Source organism: Papio anubis, chromosome 16 (assembly GCF_008728515.1).
Source record: "Papio anubis isolate 15944 chromosome 16, Panubis1.0, whole genome shotgun sequence".
Taxonomy (NCBI): Eukaryota; Metazoa; Chordata; class Mammalia; order Primates; family Cercopithecidae; genus Papio; species Papio anubis.
In genome coordinates, this window is record NC_044991.1 from 26,845,795 (window position 1) to 26,871,756 (window position 25,962).

The 25,962-nt window shown below is 58.7% G+C and overlaps 1 protein-coding gene across 15 annotated transcripts in view; it reads right to left on the reverse strand.

Moving 5' to 3' along the window:
- CABIN1 (calcineurin binding protein 1) overlaps nucleotides 1-25,962 on the reverse strand; it is a 163,164-nt gene that overhangs the window by 2,528 nt on the left and 134,674 nt on the right. For 14 of the 15 annotated variants that reach the window (XM_031656060.1, XM_031656051.1, XM_031656053.1 and 11 more), the window contains 5 exons: nucleotides 13,879-14,042; nucleotides 12,809-12,905; nucleotides 11,125-11,793; nucleotides 9,618-9,692; nucleotides 5,723-6,005 (listed from right to left, as the gene is read on the reverse strand). In XM_031656060.1, the coding sequence (XP_031511920.1) occupies nucleotides 5,723-6,005; nucleotides 9,618-9,692; nucleotides 11,125-11,793; nucleotides 12,809-12,905; nucleotides 13,879-14,042 (1,288 nt within the window). The remainder of the gene's footprint in view (nucleotides 1-5,722; nucleotides 6,006-9,617; nucleotides 9,693-11,124; nucleotides 11,794-12,808; nucleotides 12,906-13,878; nucleotides 14,043-25,962) is intronic. The other variant, XM_031656054.1, reaches the window with a different exon arrangement.

Sequence of the window (25,962 nt, forward strand, 5' to 3'; positions counted from 1 at the left end):
CCATGGGCCCAGGCTGTGCCCTGGGACACTGGGCAGGGGAGCATGGCCAATGCTGGGGTCCTGGCTGAGGCGTCTCTCCCCTCCACAGGGCAGCCCGGGTTGGTGCTGCCAAGAAATCACTCACCACCCAAGAGGACACTGGTGGGGGCTGGCTCCCCACCCCCAGAGGGCTCCCCGCCCCCAAGAGGGCTGTACACCTGATCCAGTGGGGCCACACCTGAGTCTTCGAGGCCCAGCCTCTCTAAGATCCCATCACAAGGCAGTGAGAGGGGATGCGGGGTGGTGTCCACTCTCCCTCCAGCTCACATAAGCAGCATTCAGAAACAAGATCAGGACCAAAACCCAAACAACCCAACTAAGACCAAAGTGGATGCTGGCACTGTGGCTCCTGTCCAGCCAGCCACACCTTTCCTGGCCTGAGGCAGGGGCCAGGAATTGGGCTCAGTTGTGCCAAGGCCAGGATGGGCCTAAGAGGCAAATGCTGTCCATACGGCTGCTGGTCAGGCGGTTACTCAGATCGGTCCCCAGTTGCCAGGCCTCCAAGCCCTGCCCCCACCCTCCACACGGCCCTCGCTTCCCTTGCTGCTCCCCGTCTTCTCACTCAGGCCTGGACTCTCCCATCACACTGTTCATCAACCACTGCCTTTCCAGCCCGCCCCCGCCTCCCCATCCCACTCCTCTGCCAGGAAGCCCTCTGTCCTCTCCAGCAGGGGGTGCCAGCTCCCCTCCTTGGTCAGCAAGAGTGATAGCTCCCAGTACAAAGCTGGGGCCAGCAGGAGACTGCTGGGCTAGGCAGAGGCCTCAGGAGCCATGGCCATGCCCATCGGGCTGCTTTGCCTGAGGCTCCTGCCCCAGGCTGGCTGAGGCCTTGTCTCAAGCCTCCACCCCCTCGGGCCACTCCCTCCTATGCTCACTGTCATTCCCAGGTCCAGCCCCTGAAACACTGTCTGGCAAGGATGAGTTCCTCAGAAGGCTCCTCCTGCCAAGCTCCCAGCCACTCCCCTACCTCTTGCAGGCAGGTCAGGGCTCACCAGGGCTGGGTACATACCCACCAAGCAGGCCTTCTCTCAGTCCTGTGGCCCTTCCACAGGCCGGCAGCCTGGCTGGACACACCCCTCAGTGGGGGTGGAAGGGCAGGCACCTGGCTTTCTTGCTGTGGCATTCTGCAGGAGGAGGCAGGGGCAGGCACCCTCCCTCCCCAGGCTACCTGGCTGCCTTATGAGGAGCACTATGGTGGGGGGGGGGGGCTGAGGGGAGGGGCCTACTTGGGGATCCATCTTGCAGAAAAGGGCTGTCTGGAGCTCCCCCAGCTACCCCACGACTTGAGTTCTCTGTGGGAAGCAGGTGGCCAGGCCAAAATCCTGTGCCACTGGGGCAACTCTCCCTGCTCCTCAGCGCAGACCCATGAGCCAGGTGCCAGGTCTGGGCTGGTTGTCTCCCAGGCCCTATATCCCGGGAGGCTCCTGGGCCTGGCTCTGTCTCCCCCTGGCCTCTAGGGACCTGCATGAGGCCAGCATTCCAGCCCCCTTCACCATGCTCAGGGGTGGTGCCCTTACTTCAGTCTTGATTTGGGAACCTCTGTTCCACCCTCCCGCCTTGCTCCACTCCCCTCACCCTAGATGGCCTGACTGCCTCAGAGAGAGGGGTCTTCCTCTTCTAAGGCCAGGCACTGTTCTAGCAGCTGTTCATGGAACCAGGTCCTGGGCTGTGGTGGGCAGGCACATGGCAAAGGAGATAAGCACGTGCCCAGAGGAGAGAGATGCCTGGACAGGCAGTGCCAGGGTCCCTCTGGGGACACAAGAGCCCTGACTGACCCCGAGCTCTCTGGGTGCAAATGCTGCATGGGGCCACGGCCTGGTCAGCACAGCCTGGGTAGATGGGTGAGCTCTTCCCTAGGGAAGAGGGGCACCTGAGAGCACCCTGCCTGCTTCCGCGGCCACCTTCCCACTGGAGACAGGGCTGCCCACCCTGGGAACAGCACCTGCCAGGGGCCCCGCTATACCTGCCCTCCTGGCTCCCTCACACGTTGAGTACAGCATCCTTAGAGAATTCATCCTCAAATCTGCCCTCCCAAGTGGCTCACCCATTGCTCAGCCCTGGCTCCCAGCCTCATCCCCAGCCCAGCTGTGGCTCCAGGCCTGGACACTCTCAAATTGGTGGGCGCCTCTGCAGGCAGAACCTGCCGTCCCCTGCAGCAGCCGGTTGCAGCAAGCCTGGGGGGCCTTGGCCCTGCTGAGGCCAGCTTGTTCCTGGTGCTTCCCCCTTTCTAGAGGTTGTGGGATGGGCTCTGGGGGGACATGCCTGTTTCAGCTTGGCTGTGTTACCACCCCAGAAAGCTCTGAGGACCCTTGGGGGACACCCACTCCAACATGACCAGCCACACGCCCTCTGCTTGCGATCTGCGGCAGCCCTGAGGCGGGCAGGTATGGAAGCGGAGCGGAGCTGCTCAGGGAATGCCGAGCATGGGCCATTAGGAAGAGGCCAGGCCTACAATGGCACATTCTCAGCTGAGGGCTGCTCCCTGCCTCCAGTGTCATTCAAGAGTTTCATCCTGGCAAAAGGCCATTTAATTTGGTTTTGGGAATGGGAATAGAAAAGGATCAACTCTCCAGGCTGAAGAAGGTATGCTAGGAAACAGATCCTCTTTCTCAGATCTAACAGTTAGAGAAGAGAAGGACGTGAATTACAGCTTTGGCCTGCTTGGCGGTGGGACAGGCAGGCAGAGGGAAAGCAGGCAGCCTCCAGCCCCCTACCCCGCTACCCCTGGCCCTGGCATCCACCGGGCCCTCCCACACCCCGGGGAGGTGTGTGTGGCCTACAGTGATCTCAGTAGCTCCTGAGATTAGGTTATAAAAGACACCGAGGCTTCCTCTGTGTTCTCTCGGTGGAGTCAATGGCTCTGGGGAGAACCAGTCACCACGACACAGAGACACTCAGTTGTTTATAGAAAGGCCCATGGGAGGGGCCGAGGCCTCTGGCCAATAAACAGTGAGGACCTGAGGCTGCCAACACCCCAAGGGAGCTCAGATGCACTGATGATACCTTGACTGCAACCACGTGCGAGACCCTGAGCCAACTCCACCCCACTAAGCCATTGTAAATTCCTGACCGTCAAAAATTACAAGATGAGAGTATGAGACGGGTACAAGGCAAGACAGCCCGAGACAGAGGGACAGGAACTGGGTCTTCATGGGAGTGAGTCAGCTACCGACACTGACCAACTGATTATGGCACTGGGCTCCCATCACCCCCACACCTTGAAATCACCATCACCAGGCGGGGCATGGTGGTTCACACCTGTAATCCCAGCACTTTGAGAGGCTGAGGTGAGTGGATCTCCTGAGCCCAGGAGTTTAAGATCAGCTTGGGCAACATGGTGAAACCCCATCTCTACAAAAAATACAAAAATTAGCCAGGCGTAGTGGCCTGTGCTTGTAGTCTCAGCTACCTGGGAGGCTGAGGTGGGAGGATCACCTGAGCCCAGGGAGGTTGAGGCTGCAGTGAGCCATGATCGCACTGCTGCACTCCAGCCTAGGCAACAGAGTGAGACCCTGTTTCAAAACAAACAGGCTGGGCGTGGTGGCTCATTCCTGTAATCCCAGCATGGGAGGCCGAGGCAGGTGGATCACCTGAGGTCAGGAGTTCGAGACCAGCCTGGCCAACATGGGGAAACCTGTCTCCACTAAAAATATAAAAAAAACCCAAAACCCATGCCAGGTCTCTGCTTAATACCAAGCACCATTCCAAATCCTGCAGTGCCATTATCTTCATCTTATCCATTTTATGCAGGAAATTGAGGCAGAAAGAAGAAAAGGGATGGCCAAGGTCACATGGTGGTAGAACCACTACAGTTCTTTTTTTTGAGATGGAGTCTTGCTCTGTTGCCCAGGCTGGAGTGCAGTAGCGTGAGGTCGGCTCACTGCAACCTCCACCTCCCAGCTTCAAGCAATTCTGCTTCAGCCTCCCGAGTAGGTGGGATTACAGGCACCCACCGCCACACCCAGCTAATTTTTGTATTTTGAGTAGAGATGGGGTTTCACCATGTTGACTAGGATGGTTTCCATCTCTTGACCTCATGACCCACCCACCTCGGCCTCCCACAGTGCTGGGATTACAGGTGTGAGCCAACACGCCCAGCTAGCACTAGTTCTTTTACTGCTTTTTGTCCTGAAGCCCTCACAGCCTCCTCTGGGAACAAATGGCCACAGGTTCCGACCCAAAGGGAAGTAATTCTTTGTCTCACAGGGCCACAGCCAGTGCAACCAAGGCTCACTGGGCTAGAGGATGCCTACAGGTTCACAATCCTCAAAGCAGTGTGGATGGCATCAGGTGAAAACATCAGCACCTGCTGCTTGAGCCACCATGGGAAAGAGCTGAGAAGGACTTCTCAACTCAACCTCCACTCAGGCCCACAGTCTGTGGGAGCTCTCAGGCCTGCCTTCTGCTGGGCACTTCTGCAGAGTCGCTGCCTCATTGTTCAGATGGGCGGGAAATTCAGCTGGGAAGACAGGTGGGCCTCCGGGGGTGACACAGGCTATGGGCCAGTGCCGGGTCTGGGGCAAGGAAACAGGCTGGGTCCCTGAGGCAGGGAGGGAGAAGCAGGCGAGGGCCTGAAAGGGAGGGTTGCAGAAACTGGTCCATCGCTGGATGTCCCCAGGGGCACAGGGAACCCTCTGACCAGGCTGGTCTCTCCTGGGGCCCCACCAGCTGGGGAGATGAATTAGTTAGGGAACATCCCTGTCCTATTATAGGGTCTTCAGAGCCTGGCCACGTGGTCATAGAGTCCTGGGAACCATCAGCGAAGGGCCCCCTGCCCTGGGTGGCAGGTGGAACCTGGCCCAGGACTGAGCTGAACCCAGTCTGGCAGAATTGCAGCTGCCAGAGCTGCTGGTGTCAGGACCAGCGAGGGGGATGGTGCCTTGTCTACTGCCCTCTCACTCACTGGCTGTAGCAGTGCTGCCTCTACATCCCCTCCCCCCAGGAAGGATCTGTGGCCTAGCTGTCTGCTCTGCATTTGCCCTGCAGGCTGCCATTCCAATGGATCCTGGGTTTTAGAAGGAACAGGAGCTTTCATTGACGAGGTCAGCAAGGCCCTCTACTGCCTGCACCTTTGTCCTCTCTGTTTTCCTTCACAAGCCCCCTGACCTGCCCCTGCCCTCATCCTGGCTGGCTTCTGTCTTGCCCATGAGGCAAGATGGGGTTTGAGCAGATCTGCTGGCCCTGCACCCAGTAGGGCCTGATACCCAGGAACTGTTTACAGGTATCTGAGGCCAGATACCAGTGGCCTTGCAGCATGCTGAAGGTCAGGACCCCTTCCAGTGCCCCGAGGGAGGCCTGGTGTGGGCTAGTATCCCTTTTTCCTACCTGACCAAGCCATCCTTCCTACTTACTGTAAGCCTTTGTGGGGAGGAAACCACGACAGCAGCAAACACGTCCGTGATGGTGTTTGCTTCCTCCCTCCTCACCACCCCCTTTCACAGACAGGGAGACTGAGGCACCCAGGTTAGGTTCAGAATGGTAGATGTAGGATGTGCTGACCAGGGCCACAGAGGCTGCCAGTGACTGGTGAGTGGACCCGTAGCCATCTGCCCTGCCACCCCATGGGATTGACTGGGCAGGTGGGCACTGCTTGCCTCCCTTACCCACACTCACACTCTCCATGCAGGGAGGACTTGATGGTGGCAGTGGCGTGGGTCCAGCTCTGGACTGGGATAGGACTCACCTGGGCCCAGAGAGGCCATGCTGGGGGTAGCTTCAGGCCTGTGTGGCCGGGGAGGCCCAGGGTCCTTGGACGGGTCCAGGGTGGAAGCTGATGCTGAGGGAGGGCAGGTGATAACAGTTGTGGCAGCAGCTACTGCAGGGCGAGGCTTGGTGTGAGCATCACTGGGCCGCTGGGCAGAGTCAGCTGGCACAGGGTCAGGGGCTGTGGGTGCCACTGTCACAGGAAAGAAGTTCTCTCGGCTGTCTTTCGGGTGCTTTGGAGTGGTGGGGGTATCCCCCGAGGCCTGTGAGGACAAATGAGAGGTGAGAAAGGCTGGCAAGGCAGCCCTGAGCCCACGACTGCTCTGCCCGCCAGCCCACCAGTGCTGTCCCACAGGACACCCTGTGTGCCTGAGGCTGCCAGCACTGCCCATATGACACCACTGAGCCCCCACAATGCTGCCAACAAGGTCCATCAGAGAGGCACCCCATCAGGATCCTGCTGATGCTAGGACACAGCTGGGGACCCAGAACCCCTCCCTGGGAGGATGTTCAGGCCATACTGGTGGGGACTCAGTGGAAGGACCTCCAGCTGGCCTTGCCCTCACATCATAGGGTGCCAGTCTGGAAGGAGTATGTCCAGTAGGACCCTAGGCACGGGAGCAGCTCCCAACCCAGGGAATGCAGGAACAGGTGGTTAGTCTTGGAGGGTGACTTCCTAAGGGCCACTCATTGGAGAGTCCTGAGGGAGCTAGTAGGATGCTGCAAGAGTTTCCTTCCTGGGCCTGATACCACAGCCCACTGTGACCTACTGCCACGGCACCCAGTGCTGCCCCCAGCTTGGCCTCTCCCTTGCAGCCTGGCCTTGGCAGCTGCTTCCACCATGGGCCTTCAATTTCCAGGTGAGCCAGGCCCTAGGGGCCTCCGAGTCTTCAACCACACAGTTCCCTCTTCCACGAGGCCCTTTTGGGGCTCTTTTCACAGGGCTACTTTTGCTCCCACTCCCAGCCAGCCCTTCTGGGACAGGTGTGAAGGCTCCAGTGCCCTGATAGCATGTCTTGAGGTGATGTGAGGTAGCCCTGAGGCAGCCTCTCACAGCTGAGCAGGGGGGCTGGGCCCATCCTTCAGCCCTCCCCAGCACCAGGCCAACTGTACTGTGGGAGCTGGCCCACATGGGGCTGGCTGGCAGCACCCCCACCCCCTCGAGTGTGGGAGAGTCACACGCCTGCAGGTGGATACCTCAGTGCATGGGGGCGGGCAGTCTGCTACCACCGATGATCCCGTCTCTTCTAACATTGGTTTTGCTAAAATGCCCTGTTCCCCAATTCCATATGGTTCAGGACAGGCCCCTGTGGACTCTGCTACATACTGGGTGTCTGGGATGTGCCCCAGGCCAGTGCTCTGGGGCCTTGTCCTGTGGGAGGGCGGGGCAGGAGGACAGACCTGTGTCTCTGGCCCTGAGGGCCTGCGGCGGTGCCAGTGGTGTTGTAGCAGCCTAGTTGGCAGCGTGAGCAGAGAGAAAGGTGAGTGCAGCGTCCCTGTCCTCGCTCAGGAGCGGGCCTCGGCCGTGGGCACTGAGCCTCTAATTATTTCAGAGCGCCCTCCAGGCGGGTTCAGGGCTGCCATGGCAACCAGGACATGCCGTGAGCAAAATGGACACTCCCTGAGGGGCGGGAGCTGTGGGCTCTGATGGCAGGAAATGGGCCTCCAAAATCGGGCTTGAGGGAGGAGAGGACCAGAGGATGGCAGCCAGCCCCCACAGTGCCATCTTCTCTGGGACCAGGGTAAGAATCCTGGGTAGGAAATGCAATGAAAGGGCCCATGGCAGATACCAAGGCACCCCCACCGCACCACCAGGGTCTGGGAAGCAGGCAGGTAGGTCTGAGGGTCATTAGGGCCTCCTCCCCACCACTCTCCTCCACACCCTGGGAGGGGACTGCTGGGGCCTGGCCTGGCGTCGCCCAGGAGCAGGTAACCTGAAAGGTAAGGACCTGGGTCCCCTTGCTCTGGCCACCCCCATAACCCAGGCTGTATCTTCCAAGGTCTCTGACGGAAACTTCTGCCCACCCAGCCCTCAGGGGCCCTGATATGCATGTCCTTGGCAAAATGGGGTCTGGCCCTGCCCTGACTCCTGCCAGCTCAGCACCCCTTTCTTCTCACACTATGGTGTGGGGTTGTAGGGGGGTTTCCTGTGTGGATCTATCTTTTAAGGACATCAAAAGCAGAAACAGCCCTCCTGTCTCCTGAGTGGTCACCACTCACATGTCCACCTGCTTCACCTGGGCCAGTGGAGGAGGCATGGCACCCTGGTGGACCTGGGCCTGGGCCCAGCACTGGGGCCCAGGCAGCTGTGCTATGCACTCTGCCCAGCTGGACAATGAAATGGTGGGGACTGCTGGGGTTTGGGGCACTCCCTGCCAAGGACTCTGGTCCTTAGCTGGGGACCAGGCCCACCTACTCCCCACAGCATGCCCTGTCTGGCCCACAGCCTGCTTGGTCAAAGCTGAACCTCCCAGGCTTCCGCTGACGTAACAGCCCAGGCAGGTGGTGGGGGCCTGAGGCCCCACTCCACTGAGAGGAAGCCTGTCTGGACCCCAAAGGCAGCTACCAACCCTCTGCTAGGGGACCTGGAACAAAGGGACCTGGGGCGATGCTACCCGGGGCATCGGGCCACCCCTGGGCACAAGAGGCTGCACCTACTCAAATGGCATGCCACCAAACCTCTGGCTTGGAGGCTTATGTTTTAGACAGAGCACACCTGCTCTCTCTGCCTGCCATGTCTGCCCCTCCCTGCCTCATCCTCTCACTGAGATCTGATCCCATCCCTCCCACTTCTTCGGTCATGGAGACCCCACCCCAACTCATAGCCAGACCCTGCCCACTGGCTTCAAGCTGGACTTCTCCCATGGAGACTTCTCTCCTCCAGACCCAGCACCTTACCTGCTCCTGCTCAAGCCTTTTCCAGCCTCATCACTTCTCAAAAATAGCCCTGGCCCCTGGGTTCCCATATCCATCAGGCCCCCATCCTCACTGCCCTGGCATTGCTGACCAGCTGGCCCCTGGGAACACTCTCCTTCCTGGCTACTTCCCTGTCCTGCCCAAGTCTCTTCTCTGTGCCTGTGACCTGGCCAAGGTCCTTGGCCCTGCCTGTGTCCTCTTCTGGCCTCTGATGGCTTCAGGGGCACTTACCCCAGGTCTCTGGCCTGGACTGCCCCTCCAGGTGGGGGCCCCTGACCTTCCTGACCACTTGGCCTCTCTCTCTTAAAAGAGTCTCAGACTCAACACAAACCCAATCTCAACCCTGGCTTGGGGTCCTCCCAGGAGGGGCCTCCCCCACTCCCTACTCTCTGCCATATCTTGGACCCTGCCCCAGCCCTGGCCTGGCCCCTGAACCAACCCCTTCTTCCCCACTCAGGAGCGTGGCTGCCTTGCTTTCTCCCTGCTTAATAAACTCCAGGACTCCTGCCTACCCTCTCTTAGGACACCTTGCTCCCTACATGCCCTCCCCTCATGGAGGGGGGGGGGGTCCCTGTGTAAGCTGCATCTCCACCTTTACCCAGCCACCTGGCTCCTAACCAGCCTGGCTCTAACATTGTTTCTTCTACTTCTGTCCCAGAAGGAATGACCTTCCCAGGTGAGGTCAGCTGGCTAGGGGTCATCCTCCTTGATAGAGAAAAGGTGGCTGAGGTGAGGAGACCCCTCGGCATGTCTGAACTGGGGTCTAGGCCCTGTCAAGTTCCCGCCCACCATGGCCATGGGCTGGAGGCTCAGCTGACCCCTGCTCATCTCCCCTTGGCCCAAGCTGACCACCACAATAACAGTCCCAAAAGTGGACCTGTTTCTCAGCCTGCATCCTAGGGCCTTGACATGGAGCAGGCTCCGCAAGATGAGGCTGGCACAGGCTAAATTGGGCTTACCTGTCTCTGGGCGGCAGCCCCAAGATGGACCTGGCAGAACTTCACAGCCTGCTCCAGCGCAGCCTCCTCATCCACCTTAACAGCGAGATGCCGGAGGTCAGGGGGCCCAGGCCATTGTGGTGAGCCTCCCCCAGCCCTGTCTGTGTATGTAGCACGGACCAGCCTAGGTAGGGGGCATGCCCTGTGGCTCGGGTGCCCCCCACCACCCCAGACTCCACTGAAGAGCCAGTTGTCCCCACTGCTGTCCACACCCGGACCCCTACCTCCCAGCTCTTCATGGGTAGCAGGGGCAGGTGCCCATCCATCTTCCAGGTGGGGGTGCCTGTTCAGGTGCCACAGCACCAGGTACTGGTGCCAGGACTAGACCCAGCCGTTCCTCTGAGCCCATCTGGCTATACCAAGCTCATTTCTATGGCTGAGTTACTTACATCCTCACAAGTTGAAGCTGGCAGGCAGACTCAGGGCTCCAACCAAGCCTTCAAATTCAGCTGAGGCTCAGCTGCTAGGGAATGAGGGGAGTCTTCTGAGCTAAAACCTGCCCCGTAAGTGGGCAGGATGGAGGGCCATGATTAGAGCGGGAGAGGCCTTTTAGAATCCCAGGCCTGATGGAGATCGCCCCATGCTGTGTCAAGTGTGTCTGGAGATTCAGTGCCCAAGGTCCATACGATATGGGGCAGTTGGGGCTGGGGTGCATTGCAAACTGACATGATTAGAGGGAATACTGTATGTCAGGGATGGTCATCCCATCTGAGCCAGTCACTAAAGTTTTGGAGATTCTTCCTATGGGAATAATTTTAAACGGAGAAAAAGGAAAGTGCTTGATATATTAAAATAAAATGTTTTAAAAAAGAAGGCAAAATGAGAAGGGGATCTCTGGTCACTGCAGCCATCTTTAGATGACAGCCACAGAAGTCTTGAAGGAAATGCCCTAAGATGCGCCCAGAGGCCTGGCACAGCGGTGGGAGCAGCGGTCCAGACTCCCTGCGCTGGTTGTGATAAGGTTTCTGAGATAGGCTCTCACTTCCTTCCAGGCTGAATATCAACTTTTTTTTTTTTTTTTTTTGAAATGGAGTCTCGCCGTGGAGTGCAGTGGCCTGATCTGGGCTCACTGCAAGCTCCGCCTCCCGGGTTCACGCCATTCTCCCGCCTCAGCCTCCCAAGTAGCTGGGACTACAGGCGCCCGCCACCACGCCCAGCTAGTTTTTTGTATTTTTAGTAGAGACGGGGTTTCACCATGTTAGCCAGGATAGTCTCGATCTCCTGACCTCGTGATCCACCCGCCTCGGCCTCCCAAAGTGCTGGGATTACAGGCTTGAGCCACCACACCTGGCCTGAATATCAACTTTTTAAAGCTCATTGCAGAATGTGAACAGTGGGGAATGGGGTGGGAAGAACACCTAAAACCCAGCCCAAGGGCAGGCCCGGGAGACCCTCCTTGAGAATAGAAAGGCAAGAGTGGGGATGCTACCAGCACACAAGTGCCCCCAGGCCTCTGCCCGCCGCCCACCTGCTTGATGAGCATGTAGGTCTCCGACATGATCCTCTCCACACGGCCAAGGTCGTAGGCCACACCCTTCTGGCCCTGCTGCCACACACGGTAGGCATCCAGTAGAAGTGTCTTGCCTGACTCCGTGTCCTCCAGGAGCTTCCTCTTGCGGCTGAGCCGGGGGAGCGGCTCCTCGGGGTGGCCCCCTGCCCTGGTCCCTATGGTGGTGGCAGGGGCGGGGGCTGGCTGGGCTGAGGTGAGCGGGGTGGGCTGCTGCCGGGCACTGATGCTCAGTTCCTCCAGGGACAGCTCAGTGGGCCGGCTTTCGGGGCCCCGGTCCCTTGGGGGACGACCTGGCAGCAGGGGTGGTGTCCGCTCCAAGTCTGAGTGGCGAATAGTGGCCTCACTCGTGTCCATGGGTTCAGTGGGCCCTGCCCGGGGGGTCTCCTTGTCCTTCCACTCCCCGCTTTGGTCTGCACTGTCTCCTGCATCCATGGCCACAGGCCGGTGGTTGAGGAGGCCCACTTTGCCCCCTGGCTCGGGCCCTGGCCCTGAGCCATCAGCTAGAGGGGGCTTCTTCGGCTGAGGGAGGCCCTCCTGGCCATCCTCAGGACTGGCCTTGTGTGAGACATCGGTGGTCATCCTGGCTCCAGGGAGGCCACAGACCTTGGGCCCTGGGCGTTCTGACCCCTACAAAGAAACCAAAGGTAAGATGTTGTGCCGTTGGTGTCTCCACTGCAATGAATCACCTCTGGCGGCTGGTGAGCCCAACCTGGGCCTCTCCCTCCTGACATCTGTCTGGCTCTGGACATCCGCCAGCTGGCCAGGGCTGTGTCTCAATTATCAGAGAAGGATACTGGGCACAGAGACCTGCCTGAGAAAGGCCTTCCCTCCTCTGCACCTCTGGCTGCCCTACCACACTCTCCCAGGTAGCAAGGGGCTGACGGGACTCTGGAGGTGGCACTGCTCCTGAATAACAGGCCTGGATTGAGTTGGGGCAGCATTGCCCAGCTCTCCTTTGACTCCATGATGTGACCTCTGAGCAGCTCTGGGCATTTTATGGGATGGGACTTGCCCAGGTCCACCAAGCGTGTTTGCTGCAGAGCCAAGTCTTCCTGGCCCCTAAAGCATGAGGCCTGGGCTTGGGGGCTGGCAAGGATTCCTCCCCAACGGGCTCAGGCTGATCCCCTGCGCCAAGCCACAGCCAGCCCTACCAGGCATAAGCTCTGGAGGCAGTCCTGGTTCAACTCCCAACAGCCCCACCCGCTAGGCTGGCTGCTTAACCTCCCTGGCCTCCTTCAGGTGCTAAGCTGTGAGAAGGAGGCACTGCTACATCTGCCTCGAGGCTGAAAAGGCACGAAGCACACACACAGTGTTCTCACAGGCCTTGGTCATCCTGCCAGGAAGAGGTCTTAGGACCCCGCCCTGGGTGGTGCATGCCCTTGGGGAGCTCAGTTTCATGGAGTCACTACGGCGCTCACTAATCACCAAGTGCATCCATGCCTCACTGAATTCATGTGCACTCATTACCACAGCTGACCTTCCCTGCCTAGGCAAAGGCCGGATGGACGCTACCCCACAGATGGGGACCCTTGGGCACATCCTGCCTCGGGGTGTGCAAATGGTGGGATCGGGCCCACCGCCTGAGAAGGGCTTGGAAGCGTGTTCATGGGCCGTGAAGGAGAGGGGTACACAGGTGGCATACCTCTGCGAGCTCGCTCAGTGTGTCTTCCAGCACCTTCACAGTGAGGATGAAGGCCCGCTGCGCCAGGACCTGGCGGTCAGCATCTCGAAGATACTTCCTGTGGTCATACAGGGGTAGTCAGAGAGGACGGGAGGGCATCTGACACCACACAGCACTGCTGGATGGTGGTCACTGCTCATGCCTGCCTTGAGGATGCCTGTTGGTTCCTCAGTGTCCCAACTAACCACCTGTTGGGGATGCTCCCCTAGAAGCTTCCCCTGAGCTCCCTCTATCCACAGAGCCAGTAGGCCTCTGACCTGGCTCCAGCCTGTTGCCCTTGGGCCCTCTGTAGTGAGCCCACCCTGTGTGCTGTGCTCAGTGACAGCTGGGGAGGGCCTATAGCTGCTCCCTCAGGTCTGGCTCCAGGGTGTCCCAGGCCCCAGCTGGAGGCCCCTGAACTCCTGGCACATTGCCTGGCAAGTGGTAGGTGAGACAGCCAGAGGGTGAGACAGTACAGGCATGGGAGGAGGCCCCGCCCAGCCAACGGCGTGAGGCCTCCAGGCCAGGCCCATCTACATCTGAGCTGCATCTCTTCCAGGATGCCCCCAACATGCCCCATAAATGGCAGCTGTAACAGATGGCTCTGTTGTCTGTCCTGCCCTCTCTGGCAGAGAGCTCCCTGTTTACCACTGAGGCCTAGGCACCCCTATTGCTCACCCCACTGTTACTGGCCTTTGTCTGGGGAACCACAGCTATCTTCTGAACATCTGTTTTCCCTACAACCTGACAGCACCCCGAGAGCCCTGAGTTGGGGGAAGCAGGAGGAAAGGAAAGGCTGGGTAGTCAAGTCTCAACGTGCAACCAGGATCAGTGGGGACAGCCTGTGTCTGCCCCAGGGTGCCTGGGGACGGGAAGTGTTGCTTAGGTTCTAGACACTGGGACAGAGAGGCCCCCAAGGAGAATGAAGAGCTGGTCCAGGCTCCCAGCCAGTGGTCCTCACAGCTGGGCCAGAGTGTGGAGAAGCTGCCTGGGGTGGGTGTGCCCCTGACCCACACAGCACGCCAGGCTGTGTCCAGGGTGGCTGCACTCACTTGCCCTGGTCTGGGGTTCGCTGAAGCATGGAGGACACCTTCAGCAGGGTGCTGTGGTCCCGCAGCTGGGCCAGCACCTTGAGCAGCAGCACGATGGAGCGGTTCATGTGCCAGGCAAAGCTGCCCGGCCGGTCAATCTCGTCCACGGGGATCCGCCAGATGCCCTGTGGGGTGGACGGCACAGGTGTGTGAGGCGGGTGGTTGCCCCAAGGGGCGGTTCCCCACAAAGGGGCACCCTGTCTGGTGTCTCCACAGTGCCAAAGGAGACACTGTCCAGCCAGGGGCTTCTTGGATCCCTCTCACTGTCCCAAGGAGGACAGAAGTGCATCCCCACCCCCTTCCTCCTCATGGGTGGCAGCAAATGATCGATAGACCCACTGCTCTGCAGCCTCCTCTTTTGTATGGCTGCATCGCATATGTTTGCTGGACCTCTCCCCTACGGGACGCACTCAGGTGGAGCCTGTTCAAACATATGGACAGACAGTGAGAGGCCCAGTGTGTACACCTCCCTGCACAGGAGCTTAACCAGCCACCAGACCACTTGTTAGAGGTGGAAATGCTGAGTCAAAGCGGGCTGCAGGGAAGCTCTGGCAAGGCTCCTCCCTCACCCACTCCCTCCAGCAGTGCCCAGAGAATCATCTGCAGCTCCTGGGATGCCTGGGGTCCCCCTCCCTCTTCCCACTTCTTGCCATCCTGCCTCACTCCTCTGTGAAAGCTTAACCAGGACAAAGTTGACTTTGGGGAGCCCCCCGCATCATCTCCCTTGGCCCTTGCTCTACCTGCTGTGGCACTGGGCATCCCCTACCTATCACTAGCTCCAGGGTCTGGTTCGCTGCTGTGTCCTAGTGACCAGCATAGCATCTGACACCTACTCGGGGTCCAGGCAGGGTATAGGGAAAGTGCAGATGATGGAGGGAGTGATGAGGAAACAGGCATTAAGGAGGCCTATCTCTGGGGTGACACCTCAGGGGCCTGGAATAAGTAAACTGACTCCCAGATGGGTCCCTGCAGCCAACATGCTGAAGGAACTGCTGCCCATAATGGACCAAGGTTATGAGTGATACCGCTTTCTCCCTGGCATGGGGCCTGGCCCACATTATGCTGCAGTACAGGATTCTGGGGACCTGGGCCCCCAGCTACAGGGACTCTGCAGGATGTCTAGTTGGTGCCCCTCTCAGGGCCCTGTCCCTGTGGGTCCTTGCTGATTGTCCACAGTATCTGTACACATGTGTGGGCCCACCCTGCTCTAGCAGCCCTGGAAGGGAAGCCAGGGCACTGCCAGCCCTGAGCTGTTAAAGGCCTGAAAGGAGCTTAAAACTCGCAGCCTTGAGCCCCTGTGGCCTCTACACTGGCTCCTGTTGTGACATGGAGGGTCCAACCTGCAGGCTGGGGGACTGTGTGGAGGCTGGCAGCCACCTTCTACCTCCTGGCAGTGCCTGAAAAGGACAAAAACAGGGTACTGAGGCTATCCACACCCAGGGCAGCAAACATCAACGCTGCATCTTCCTACCATGCAGACGTGGATCCTGAAGCAGCTTATGAAAAGACACCTGCTTTCCAACAGACAGGGTCTGTCTACAGTAGGCGCCAGAGCGGGCAGACACTGTCTCCTGGGTCTTCATTTGCTGCAGCAGTATGTCCTGCTGAAGACACTCCCATCCCTGCACCTCCCAGGGCACCCAGACACCAACAGACACACCCGTGAGGACGGGTCTAGTTTGCATCACACATGCCAGCACAGTTTGGATCCCTATCTCCCTTCCATTTCCTTTCGTAACATAACACCACTGATTTCAGAAAGGATGGAAGACCAAACACATCAGGCAGTGAGTCCATGGAAAACCAGAGGGAACTACAGACGCTGCCGCTCGCTTGGCCACCCCCACGCTATCGTGATTCTCAAAACTTCCCCAGTCAGCCCTAAGAGGCTTGAAAGGCAGCATTTTACATTTGCATGTGCTCTGGTTTCATTTTGGCATCTTGCTTGGCCTTTTTCTGGTAACAGTGCGCTGAAGGGCACGTTTCCCGGGCAGGGTCAGGCCAGCTACTGTGCCCTAGTTCATCTCTTCACCGTATCTTCACTCACATGCCCCAGTATGGGGGCTCCTATCTTTATCTACCTTGCACTGGGCACTATTCCCAGAAGCCCCTTCTGTTGTGGGCTTGTCCTTTCCCTGCCCCCAGGATTGGCCCCCTTGCCTGCTCAGCCAGGCCTGAGACCCACCCACCAGCCATGGGAATTCAGCCAGGATCCCAGTCAGGCTTCCCCTCCTAATGACAGCCTTTAGGAATAACCTCTCTTCTCTGTGGCCTGGGGCGGTATGCAGATGGACATACATCCCAAAGGGTGGGGGGACTTCCTGTGGCCATGAGGCTGGCCTCCAGAGAAAGCTGGTCTGAAGAGTGAAGCTACCAGGCAGAGTCACGAGCCGGTGGGAGCAAGCCAACTGGCTTTCTGCCTACACCAGGTGGAGCTGGGCTTCTGTGTTTGCAGCCAAGAGACCCCAATGAGAAGGATGATACCGGCAGCCCCAGAATGACCTGGCCATGGCGGTTCCCCACAGAGCGGCAGTAGCCACAGCAGCCCTCTCCCTCCACTGTCCCTCTAACACCGGGCCTGTGGAGGGCTATGAAGCTCCTAGAGAACCAGGATGCTGAGGATCTCCTGGAGTGGGACAGGTGCAAGGGACGGCCCCTGCTTCACCTGGTTTTCCTCACCATGGCCCACACAGGAGGAAGGGGGATGGCCAGGTTCCAACTGCAACAGCAGAAGCCCCACTGCATTCAGCCCAGGGGGCACATGTTCAGGCCTCAGGGATGGTGTAGAGAATGTGCTAGGGGTGAGCTCGGGTAAAGCTAAGCCAGGGCCAGAAAAGAAGGGCATGGGCAGCAGTGACCAGGAGCTCTGGCTGAGGGCAGGTGGAGGGAGCCAGCACCAGGCCAACACCCCCATGGCATCTGAGGGAAAGGCAGAGGCAGGATCACAGATGGGCAGGGGCCACGAGTAGCAGCTGAGAGAAGCTGGGGTGCCACGAGGAGGGTCTCCTCTGGCCCTCTCCTAGTTCTCCCTCAGCCCTGGGTCCCAATGCTCTGGCTATACCCCTTGCCTCACCTCTCCCAGCTCTACAGGCACACATGCTGTCTTCAGATTTGCCTCACTTGATTCCCGGGCCCTGGTGTCACCAGGGCTGGGTTCCATGGTGGCCAGAGTGGCTGGGATAATCCTTGCTTAGAGAGTTGAAGGCAGCTGGGGGTGCACACCAGTAGCCTCCGAGGACTTAAAGACATTGAGATGGTGCTGAGGCTTCCCCTCCGTGCCAAGCATCTCATTCCAAGCATCTCAGTCAATGCCCCAACCCTTCAGAATGGCTCTGGGCTCCTCACTGGCAGATGAGGTCACAGAGACAGATTTTAACAATCTGAATAATTTATGGAGCCCCAGACTCTAAGCTGAGTGCCTGATACAAGTTACCAAACCCTGCCTACAGCCTTAAGACTTGGTTGTCTTCCCACTGCTCTTGAGGAAACAGAGCTTCAAATGCTGAGTCCCATGGTAGGGTGAGCCTAGGGGTCCACAGAGGGAAGGCATGACTGCTATGATTTGGGAACCCATGAAGACTTTCCCAGGGGAATTGAGAGCTGGTTAAGTGGAGGTGGTGGGATGCTGCCGGGCCAGCCTGTGCTCTTGCCCTGTTATTTTATGAGGGGGCTGGGAAGCAGGGTGAAGTGCCTGGGGGCAGAAGGGCTGTGCAATCTTGGCAGGTGGCACCACTTAGAGGTGATAAGTGTCCCTGAAGGTATAGAACACTGCTATTCCCAGCCAACAGGCCAAGGCCACGCCCAGGCCTATGGCTCATGGCTCATGCTGTCTCCAGCACACTGTGGTCTCGGGGGAGCTTACTCCTGGAGGGGCATGGGCTCTCTTTTCTGCCAGAAACAGCCTTTCACTCAGCCAGGGCCAACCCTGAGCTTGACAGCCTGAGGCCACAGATTCAAACATAGTTCTGGTTCTCATAGTAAACCCCACTGCTGGCTGCTGGGTCACTGCTTGGGCCATTTTTAGTGGCACAGCCCAAGGCTGTTCTGAGGCTCCCTAAGCTGAGGGTTCCCAGCTCTGTCACCTTTGCGGACCTCAACTTTCAGTCATGACTCCTTCTAGAGCTTCCTCCACTTCAAGGGCACAGGCAAAGGCTCTTCAGGAAAACAAGTGCCCCTGGAAATTCCAAGGCAAGAAAGAAGGGTGAGGAAGAGGAGCAGGCCAGTCAGAACAGTACTCAGACCCAAGGCATGAGCTTGTCACAGAGTGGACGAGGGTCAGGTGTGGGCTGAGTAGGGACATAGAAATTCATCCTACATCTACATTGGGAAGGACAGCCTAAGTATGTAATCAATTCACCCCTCATTTTCCAGAGAGGGAAACTGAGTTCAGGTGACCTGCCAAGGCTGCCCAGTGACGCAAAGTGGGACCAGGACTCAGGGGCCAGACTCGCCCACCTCAAGTCTCTTCCTACACCCCTGCTTAACACTCAGAGGAACAAGAAATTAGCAGCCTCCCTGTTTTACAGATGTAGAAATGGAAGCATGGAGAATGCAGTGATGCCAGTTCACCTCCGTTTTGAAAAGGTGCCTCTTAAGACTTGGAAAAGTCCATCGCACAGGCAGGCTGCCACTGGAATGCCTGCCTGTGGACAGGGTGGCTGGCAGGTGGCCAGTGTCTTCCACCAGCACCATGGGTGCCTCAGAGTGTCATAATTAAGTCCCTTGGGCAATGTTGCAAGAAATGGCCTCTAAGCAAGCTCTCTGTTGGCCTTTTCCAGCTGTCCCCTGCTGCCACACCCACAGGATTCAGATGTAACCCCCTGTCCCATTCTGTCATTCCCAGGGCCATGCCCAGTTGGGATGCCAGGTGAGGCTCAAGCAAGAGGGCAGACGAGGGAGGAAGCATACTTGGGAGTATCCAGAATGGCTGTGAAGGAGCTGCCTGGGTGCTGCACAGAGGTGCTGAGGAGGGAACAGGCCGTGAGGTACCAGCAGCCATCTGGGAGACCCAGGGCACCTGGCCTGACAAGGGAGCAGGTAGGCAGCTGGGCAGGTGGTCATCTGCTTTACACAGCAGTCTCTTTCCTCTCCAGCTCACCCAGGTGGTCCAATCCAAACTAGCCTGAGTCTGCTAGGGGCCTTCTTGGGCTTGGCCCAGCCTGGTTAGGCACTGCCTGCAGGGTTGCCCCTAGCATCTAACGTCAGCAGCCAGTTTCAAGGGCCTGAGTCTTGGATGGGAACAGCTGCCCTGCCACAGTCCCCTGGACTCTGGGCTCCCCAGGGTGGAGCGGATGGGTGGGGCAAGCAGGAGGGCTGCATCTCTCTGGCTCACACCTGTACCTCAAGGCCTTTGAGCAGAGCCTGGCCTCCTGGGAGGCTCAAGACCTGTGAGCCAAGATGAAATCTCAGAGAACTCCTGAAGCCCCTGGGGAGAAGAGAAGCCCACAGAGAGAGAGAGTGAGGCCAGACAGACAGGGACACGGGCCCTTGAGTCCTGCCTGCAGACTGCCCAGAAAAGTAGTATTTCAGGTAAAAACCACAAATCCTGGCCTCCACATCCCTTTGCCCTTGGTGTAGCCCTAAGGTGACTCTGATTCCCAAGAGGGCAAGGAAAGTGTCTTGTCCTCCCTCATGTTCCTAGTGCCACATCCAGGCTAGTTAGCCCCGAGTATGCATTGGAGAGTTTATGCCAGAGATAAATCCCCTTCAAGAACGCTGGGGAAGCCCAACTTCCCAGTGATCCAGGGTGAGGGGAAAGGAGAGAGATTGGAACAAGAAGTAATGGGCTAGGAGAGCAAGGGATGTGGGGGGCTTTTGAAGAAAGCCAGAAAAAAATCAGGATGCAGCTGGTGCCAGAGAAGAAGCGTCTGCCAAGCAGATGAGGAAATGGGCAGCCGAGTCAGGGGTCATAGTAGTGACTCCCTCAGAGTCTTACCCCATCACCCACAGCGTCCTGAGCAGAAAGTGTATCATTTTAATCCTGACTTTTAACTCAGCAAATATAGTACATGTATTTTCCTGCATCACCAAAAACATTATTCAAAATGACCACAGAGCACTTCACTGCACAGTCAAGTGGGCTACTGGTGAGCATCTGGCTCTGAGACTTAAGGATTCTGATGAAGAATGCGGGCTGAACATCCTTCTCCACAAAGCTTTTCTCCCACTCTTCGAGATAGATCACCCAGAGGGGACCAAGAGAGTGGGCAGGCAGCAGCAGGCTGGTCTCCAGGAAGCAGGGCCTGGGTACCTGAGCTGACACAGTGGGTGAGTGTCCTGTCTTCCTGGGCCCTCCTAGCCCCAAGCCAGCCCTGTATGCCCATGGTAAGACGGGTGGGCAAAGCTTCCTAGAGGAGCTCAGCTCTGCCAGCTCTGTTCACAGAAAACACAGCACTGTGAGCAACCAAGGGAGAGCCCGTTCCCCTGGTGGAGGGATTCCTCCAGCATCCCCCGTGGCACGGGTGTCGTGGTGACTCAGTGCTCCGAACAGGCGAGGGCGGGGAGCCTGTTGGCATCCCATTCCCAAGAGCAGTGGGCACAGGGTGTAGGAGCAGACTGCATTGAGCTGAGGGCCAGCTGCTGAGTGGGTGGCTGCAGCTAGAGAGCGATGGAGCCTCTCAGCAGAGAGGGCTGCTGGGAGAGGAGATTAGGGGCCTCCCCGCCCCCCAGAAAAGCATAAAAACTTCCTCCTGGTTCCAGCCTATTCTTAAGCACCTCAAGCAGAGCTAGGAAGGGGATTGAATCTGGCCCTGAGGTCAGGAGCAGCTGTGGGGAAAATACCAAAATCCTCCACAATCCTGGGGAGACCTCTGTCACCCACAAACCCACACAAGTCACCAAAATGGCAAAACAGCTTGGAGGAAAAGGAGGGGATGGCGTGGGGCGTGTAGGGCAAACTTCATCTCCTGGGGCCAACCGTCTTCACAGGCTGCCTGCCCAGCTCCTTTAACACATGATTTCACTTACACCTTGCTGGGGGAGAGATTTGTTCCAGGGCAGCCAGCCAGCAGGGAGCCAAGACTACAGTTCAACTAAGCCTGCCATGCTCTTTGCACTCTACCAGGCTTGTCCCCAAGGAAGACCAGCATCACAGACAGAGTCAGGCCGGCTGGGCAGCACCCCTCCGAGCCCTGGCCCAGATTGCTCCTTCTGGAGCCTCCCTACTCAAGAGTCCCGAAGCCTTTAGAGGCAGGACTGTTTCCAGACCAGCAGCTCCCTATCTTCCTGATGCCCTGAGGAGCTGAGGGCCTGGCCCCTCCCGCAGTCCTGTTCCTCCCCTAAGGTTGGGAGGAAAGGGGCCCCAGAAGCAAGCCAGGTCGAACACCCCTAGGGACAGGAAGTTCCTGCAGCTTCTACCACAAACCTATGAGGGCGGGCCTCTCTGGCCGCAGGGTTGTACACAGGCCACCAGGGGCGCCCTGACCTCCACCCACTCCTACCCCCACCCCCAACAACGCGGTCCTGGCTCTCCAGGCGGGGCTACTGAGGGCAAGGGATTCCCCGCGCCATCCACAGGTAATGAGTTCTCTCTGCAGGCAGGGGCTGGGAAAGCCTGCAATTTGCCTGCAGCTGGCGCCCGCTCGTTTCCAGCCTCTCCTGCCAAATAAGACATCGAGCGCTAGGTCCCCAGAACTGCCGGGCTGTTCCTCCCCTCCCCCTCCTGGGAAAAGCAGAAACGACAAACAACCAAGTGCATGGGGAGAGCCCCGCCGCCAACTCTGGTGTGGGCTCTATGTGCCGTACGCCGCCCACCCCCCACCGTCCCATGCAACCCTTTCCCCCAACCCCACTCCTCCTCCCACTCCGCTGTGGGGCAAGGTCCTAGCCCAGCGCACATAACGGGCCGGTGCTTATAAAGCGCTGGAACCATCTTCCTGTCCCCGCACAGCAGTTATTTATAGCTAGGGAAGCACCAAGCCCGGACACGCTGCCCACCCGGCCGGGCGGCCAGCTCACCATCCCCAAGAGCGGCACGGCGCAGCTCCTCGTCGGCGCCTTCCGCCGCAAAGTTGCTCTGGCGGGTGGCTTTCGCTTTCGCGCAGCGCACGCCCCCACGAGCCAGCTCCCAGCCCCGGGCTTGGTACGGCTGGATGCGCTGGCGCGTGTGCGGGCTTCACTAGCGCCTGCCGCCCCCGCGCGCCGCCGCCCAAGCCGGCCTGGCCGCCCACCTGACGCTGAACCAGGCGCCAGCTCGGCCTGGGCATGGGGGCGCAGCACCCCGCCGCGGCCGATTTCCTCCGCGGGGGCGCCGGGGAAACCACAGCCCACGGGCTTCCTGCTGCGCCAGGCGCGCCCAGGCGCGGGGCGGCCGCCAGAGCCCACCAGGGGAAGATAGAGCAAAATCGCAGCAAAGTGGAGACCCAGGCGGGCAGCGGAGACGAGGCGGTAGCGCAGCTCCCCCAGCCCCGGCCCCAGTCCCGGCCCCCGCCCCCGCCAAGTTCCTACCCGCTGGCTCAGCCGTGGCATCTGTGCAGTGGAGCTAGGGCGGGCGCCGGGCCATGGCCGCGGAGGCTCGTTCGCTCTCTCGCTCGCGGCGGGCCGGGGCGGGGCAGGCGCGGCCGGACGGGGCGCCGGCACTCGCCTGGAAGCGGGCCCAGGAGCGCAACTGACTTTTGCCGGCCAATCCTCTCCGGTTCCCTGGCCTGGCCGCTGGTGGCAGGCAGTGGACCACTGCCGGGCAAAGTGGGTGCAGCCCTCACTGCAGGAAGCTGTGGGGCCCCAGAAAGCATGGTGTAGAGGTGGCCAGGAGTGCGGCAGGCCGGGATGGCAGTGGCCAACTTTGTGTGAGGGTTATCCCCCCTCTGAAGGCGGTGCCTATGTGAATGGCGCCCCCTGGAGTTGTGCCAGTCATGCCCTGTGGCAGGCAGAGGTGTAGGTGTGTGGGGGAAACGACTGGCCACAGCCGAGCTGTCCTTGCTGTTACAGTTGGGGAGGGGGGCTGCAGTGAAGATCACTGGAGGAAGGTCCTCAGGGCGGATGGCAAAAAAGAGATGCCACGGCGAGTGGGCTTTATAGCTGGAAGGGGCCTCATTTTCCAGCTGGGCTCTGAGGCCCAAAGAGAAAGCGCTGGGTTTGAGGGGTAGGGCTGGGAGTGGTAGGGCTGGGCGGAAGCCAGGCAGCTCTCAGGACACCCCTTCCCTCAGCTTCTGTAATCCAAGAACAGCAACAGTACCCCATCCTCAGGACATGAGCACCTTTCCAGAGCTCAGGGAGGGTTGCTTTCCTGCCTGGAAACCGTACTGTACCCTGCTACAGATGAGGAACAGGCTCAGAAGGGGAGGGCCTCACCCACAGCGTGCGGCCATGCCCCCGGCACTCACAGCTCCAGTGTGCACACAGCATCTTCCTGATTTCCCATGAAGGTAGGCTGCCCCGGGGCAGTCTACCAACTCCCGGCTGCTCCTCCCGCTCCAGCTGAGGGGAGGCCGAGGAAAGGCAGGGATAGGCCAGCCTGCAGGGGCTAGATAAGAGAGATGCTGTCCCAAGCCCTGGCTTACCCACCCCCAACCCTTTGCCCCCATGAGCTTCTCTCTTATCACATAGTGCCCTTCCTCCCCCCACAGACACCGAGGGCCCTCAGACCCACTGGGACCCTATCCTGGTGACACCTGTCCTAGTGACATCTCCTCTCTGAGCTGGCTGGTTTCCACCTGGCCTACCCCTGGGCTGGCTCCTGGAGCCAGCATTCCGAGGCTTACTCTGTGCACCTTCCAGGTACCCCTAGTCCAAATCTGCCCCAAGTCCAACCTGCCCCTTCAGCCTGGCTAATGTCACACTCTCTGCCCTCCTTCCCTCCCTCCAGGGGGAACTCAAGAGGCAGTGCCTCAGCATCCCCTGGAGGGATCCTGCTCCCTGCCAGGCACTGGACTTGCTGCTGGGGACACAGAAGAAGCAGGCTGGGGTGCCTAGAGATCATTCACTTGCAGGGGAGTCACAATGAACACAAGCTAAGGCTGTGCAAGGACAAGGGGCTCCTCACCATGGTCAGGGTCTTAAGCAAGGAGTTCTAAATCTGCATGTTGCTCAAGCCACAACAGCACCTTGCCATCTACATTCATGTAGTCATTTGACAGACACACATAGGGACAGGTTCAGAAAGGCTGGACACTGGTGCAGTCACACAGCAATAAGGCCACTATGGCTAGGACCTGTCCCCAAGGCCCGACTGGCTCCAGAACTAGTTGGGCCACTCTTCCCAGTTGTCCATAGGGCTGGAGCAGACATGAGGACCAAAGCGACACTCACACCTTGCACAGCTCATGACCTTACTTCATACCTTATCTACTTCCTGTAAGATCAAGTTGGACCAAAGGAAGCTGAGAACATCTGCTCATCACACCCAGGCCAGGAAGAAACTGTGTGTTGTCTGTGTTGAGTGTCTGGCTCTCTGGAAACTAGTCCCCTGCATCCCAGAGGCCTCCAGGTCCATCATGGGCAGCACCTAGCTCTCCCCAGCACGCATGCCTTCCCACACAGAGTAGGGTGGAGAGGTGCCCTCTCAGACACATCGCAACGGAAGGGATACGCAGGCACCACTCCACCTACTAGCACAGATGAATACACTGAGGCTCAGAGTGGGCTGGGTGCTTGGGGTCCCAGTGCCTGGCTATCACAGCAGGAGGGAGTCCTGTGGTGGAAGAGGGGAGGCTCAGGGCTTTTGTGCTAAGCCTCTGCCGAGTAAAGCCTCTGAGGAGACTTCCCTGGGAGAATGTTGCTCCCAGCTGGGCTCCGAGGCCCTGTGGGTTCCAGCCTCCTTGGTCCCACTCCCAGCACCACACAATGCTCTGTACTCTGTGCCTTTATCTGTGCCAGCCCTCTCCAACGCCCCATCAGATGGATACTGCCATGTCTGTCAGGTAAAAACACTCAGGCCCTGAGCATGGAGGTTCCTCACCAAGCTGAGCCTTACCCTGCCCCCCCAACCCCCCAGGAAGTGCTTGTATGCATACCAAGAGATCCCTGGAGCATCATGTGATAGTGCTATGACAGTCAGAGGCTGGCGAGCCTGCCTGCCCTGATCCTTGAGGATTCTTTGGGCTCAAAGAGCTGTGCTTACTGGTACTGTCAGCACCCTATGCAGGAAAACCCTGTGGGTCCTAATTACCCACAAAGCACCTGGATGTCTAGGACACAAGCCTCTGACCACTGCCCCAGAGCGAGAACTGCTTACCCACCTCAGGACCACCCTTGAAGGTCTATGAAGTTGCAACTCTCTGCCAACCTAAGGAGCCCAGGAGACCAGGCCACCCCAGCCATGCTCACCCATAGGCCAGCAGGAGCCTGCTTAAGTGGTCACACGCTCCTTGGAAATATATGCTTGGTCTTTGGCTCACGTGGCTGATCCAGGTAAGCACCTTCACACCCCCACCCCAGTGGTAGTGGGCTTCTGGTCCTGCAAATCCAAGGCCCAGATCCCAGAGTTAGGCTGCTGCCAAAAGTGCTATCGGTTGAGCTGCCAAGGAGACCTCACAGCCCCAGTGGCACCCTATAGCCATCCCTTCCAAGGCCTGAGTGGGTACAGACCTGTAGATTTCTCCTGGCTCCTATTTTTTCTCCGCTCTGTCGCCCAGGCTGGAGTGTAGTGGTGCGACCTTGGCTAACTGCAACCTCTGTCTCCTGGGTTCGAGCAATTCTGCTGCCTCAGTCGTCCAAGTAGCTGGGATTACAGGCACATGCCACCATGTCCAGCTAATTTTTGTATTTTTAGTAGAGATGGGGTCTCACCATGTTAGCCAGGCTGGTCTCAAACTCCTAATCTCAAATGATCCACCTGCCTCAGCCTCCCAAAGTGCTGGGATTACAGGCATGAGCCACCGTGCCTGGCCCTGGCTCCTTTCTTGCTGTGGCAAGAATATTCCTCAGCGTTAACAGTCCCAGTTCTCAGTCTGGGAGCTTTGAAGCTTCCAGTTGGTTGGGGGCACAAGGCCTTGCTGCTGCTTACCTGCCTCCCTGCTGTGGGACACTGGCTCTGTGTGACCTGTGTCTGGCAATTTTTCTACCTAGAAAAATTGTGTGACAGCAGAGACTGCTGAGTCTTACAGTTCC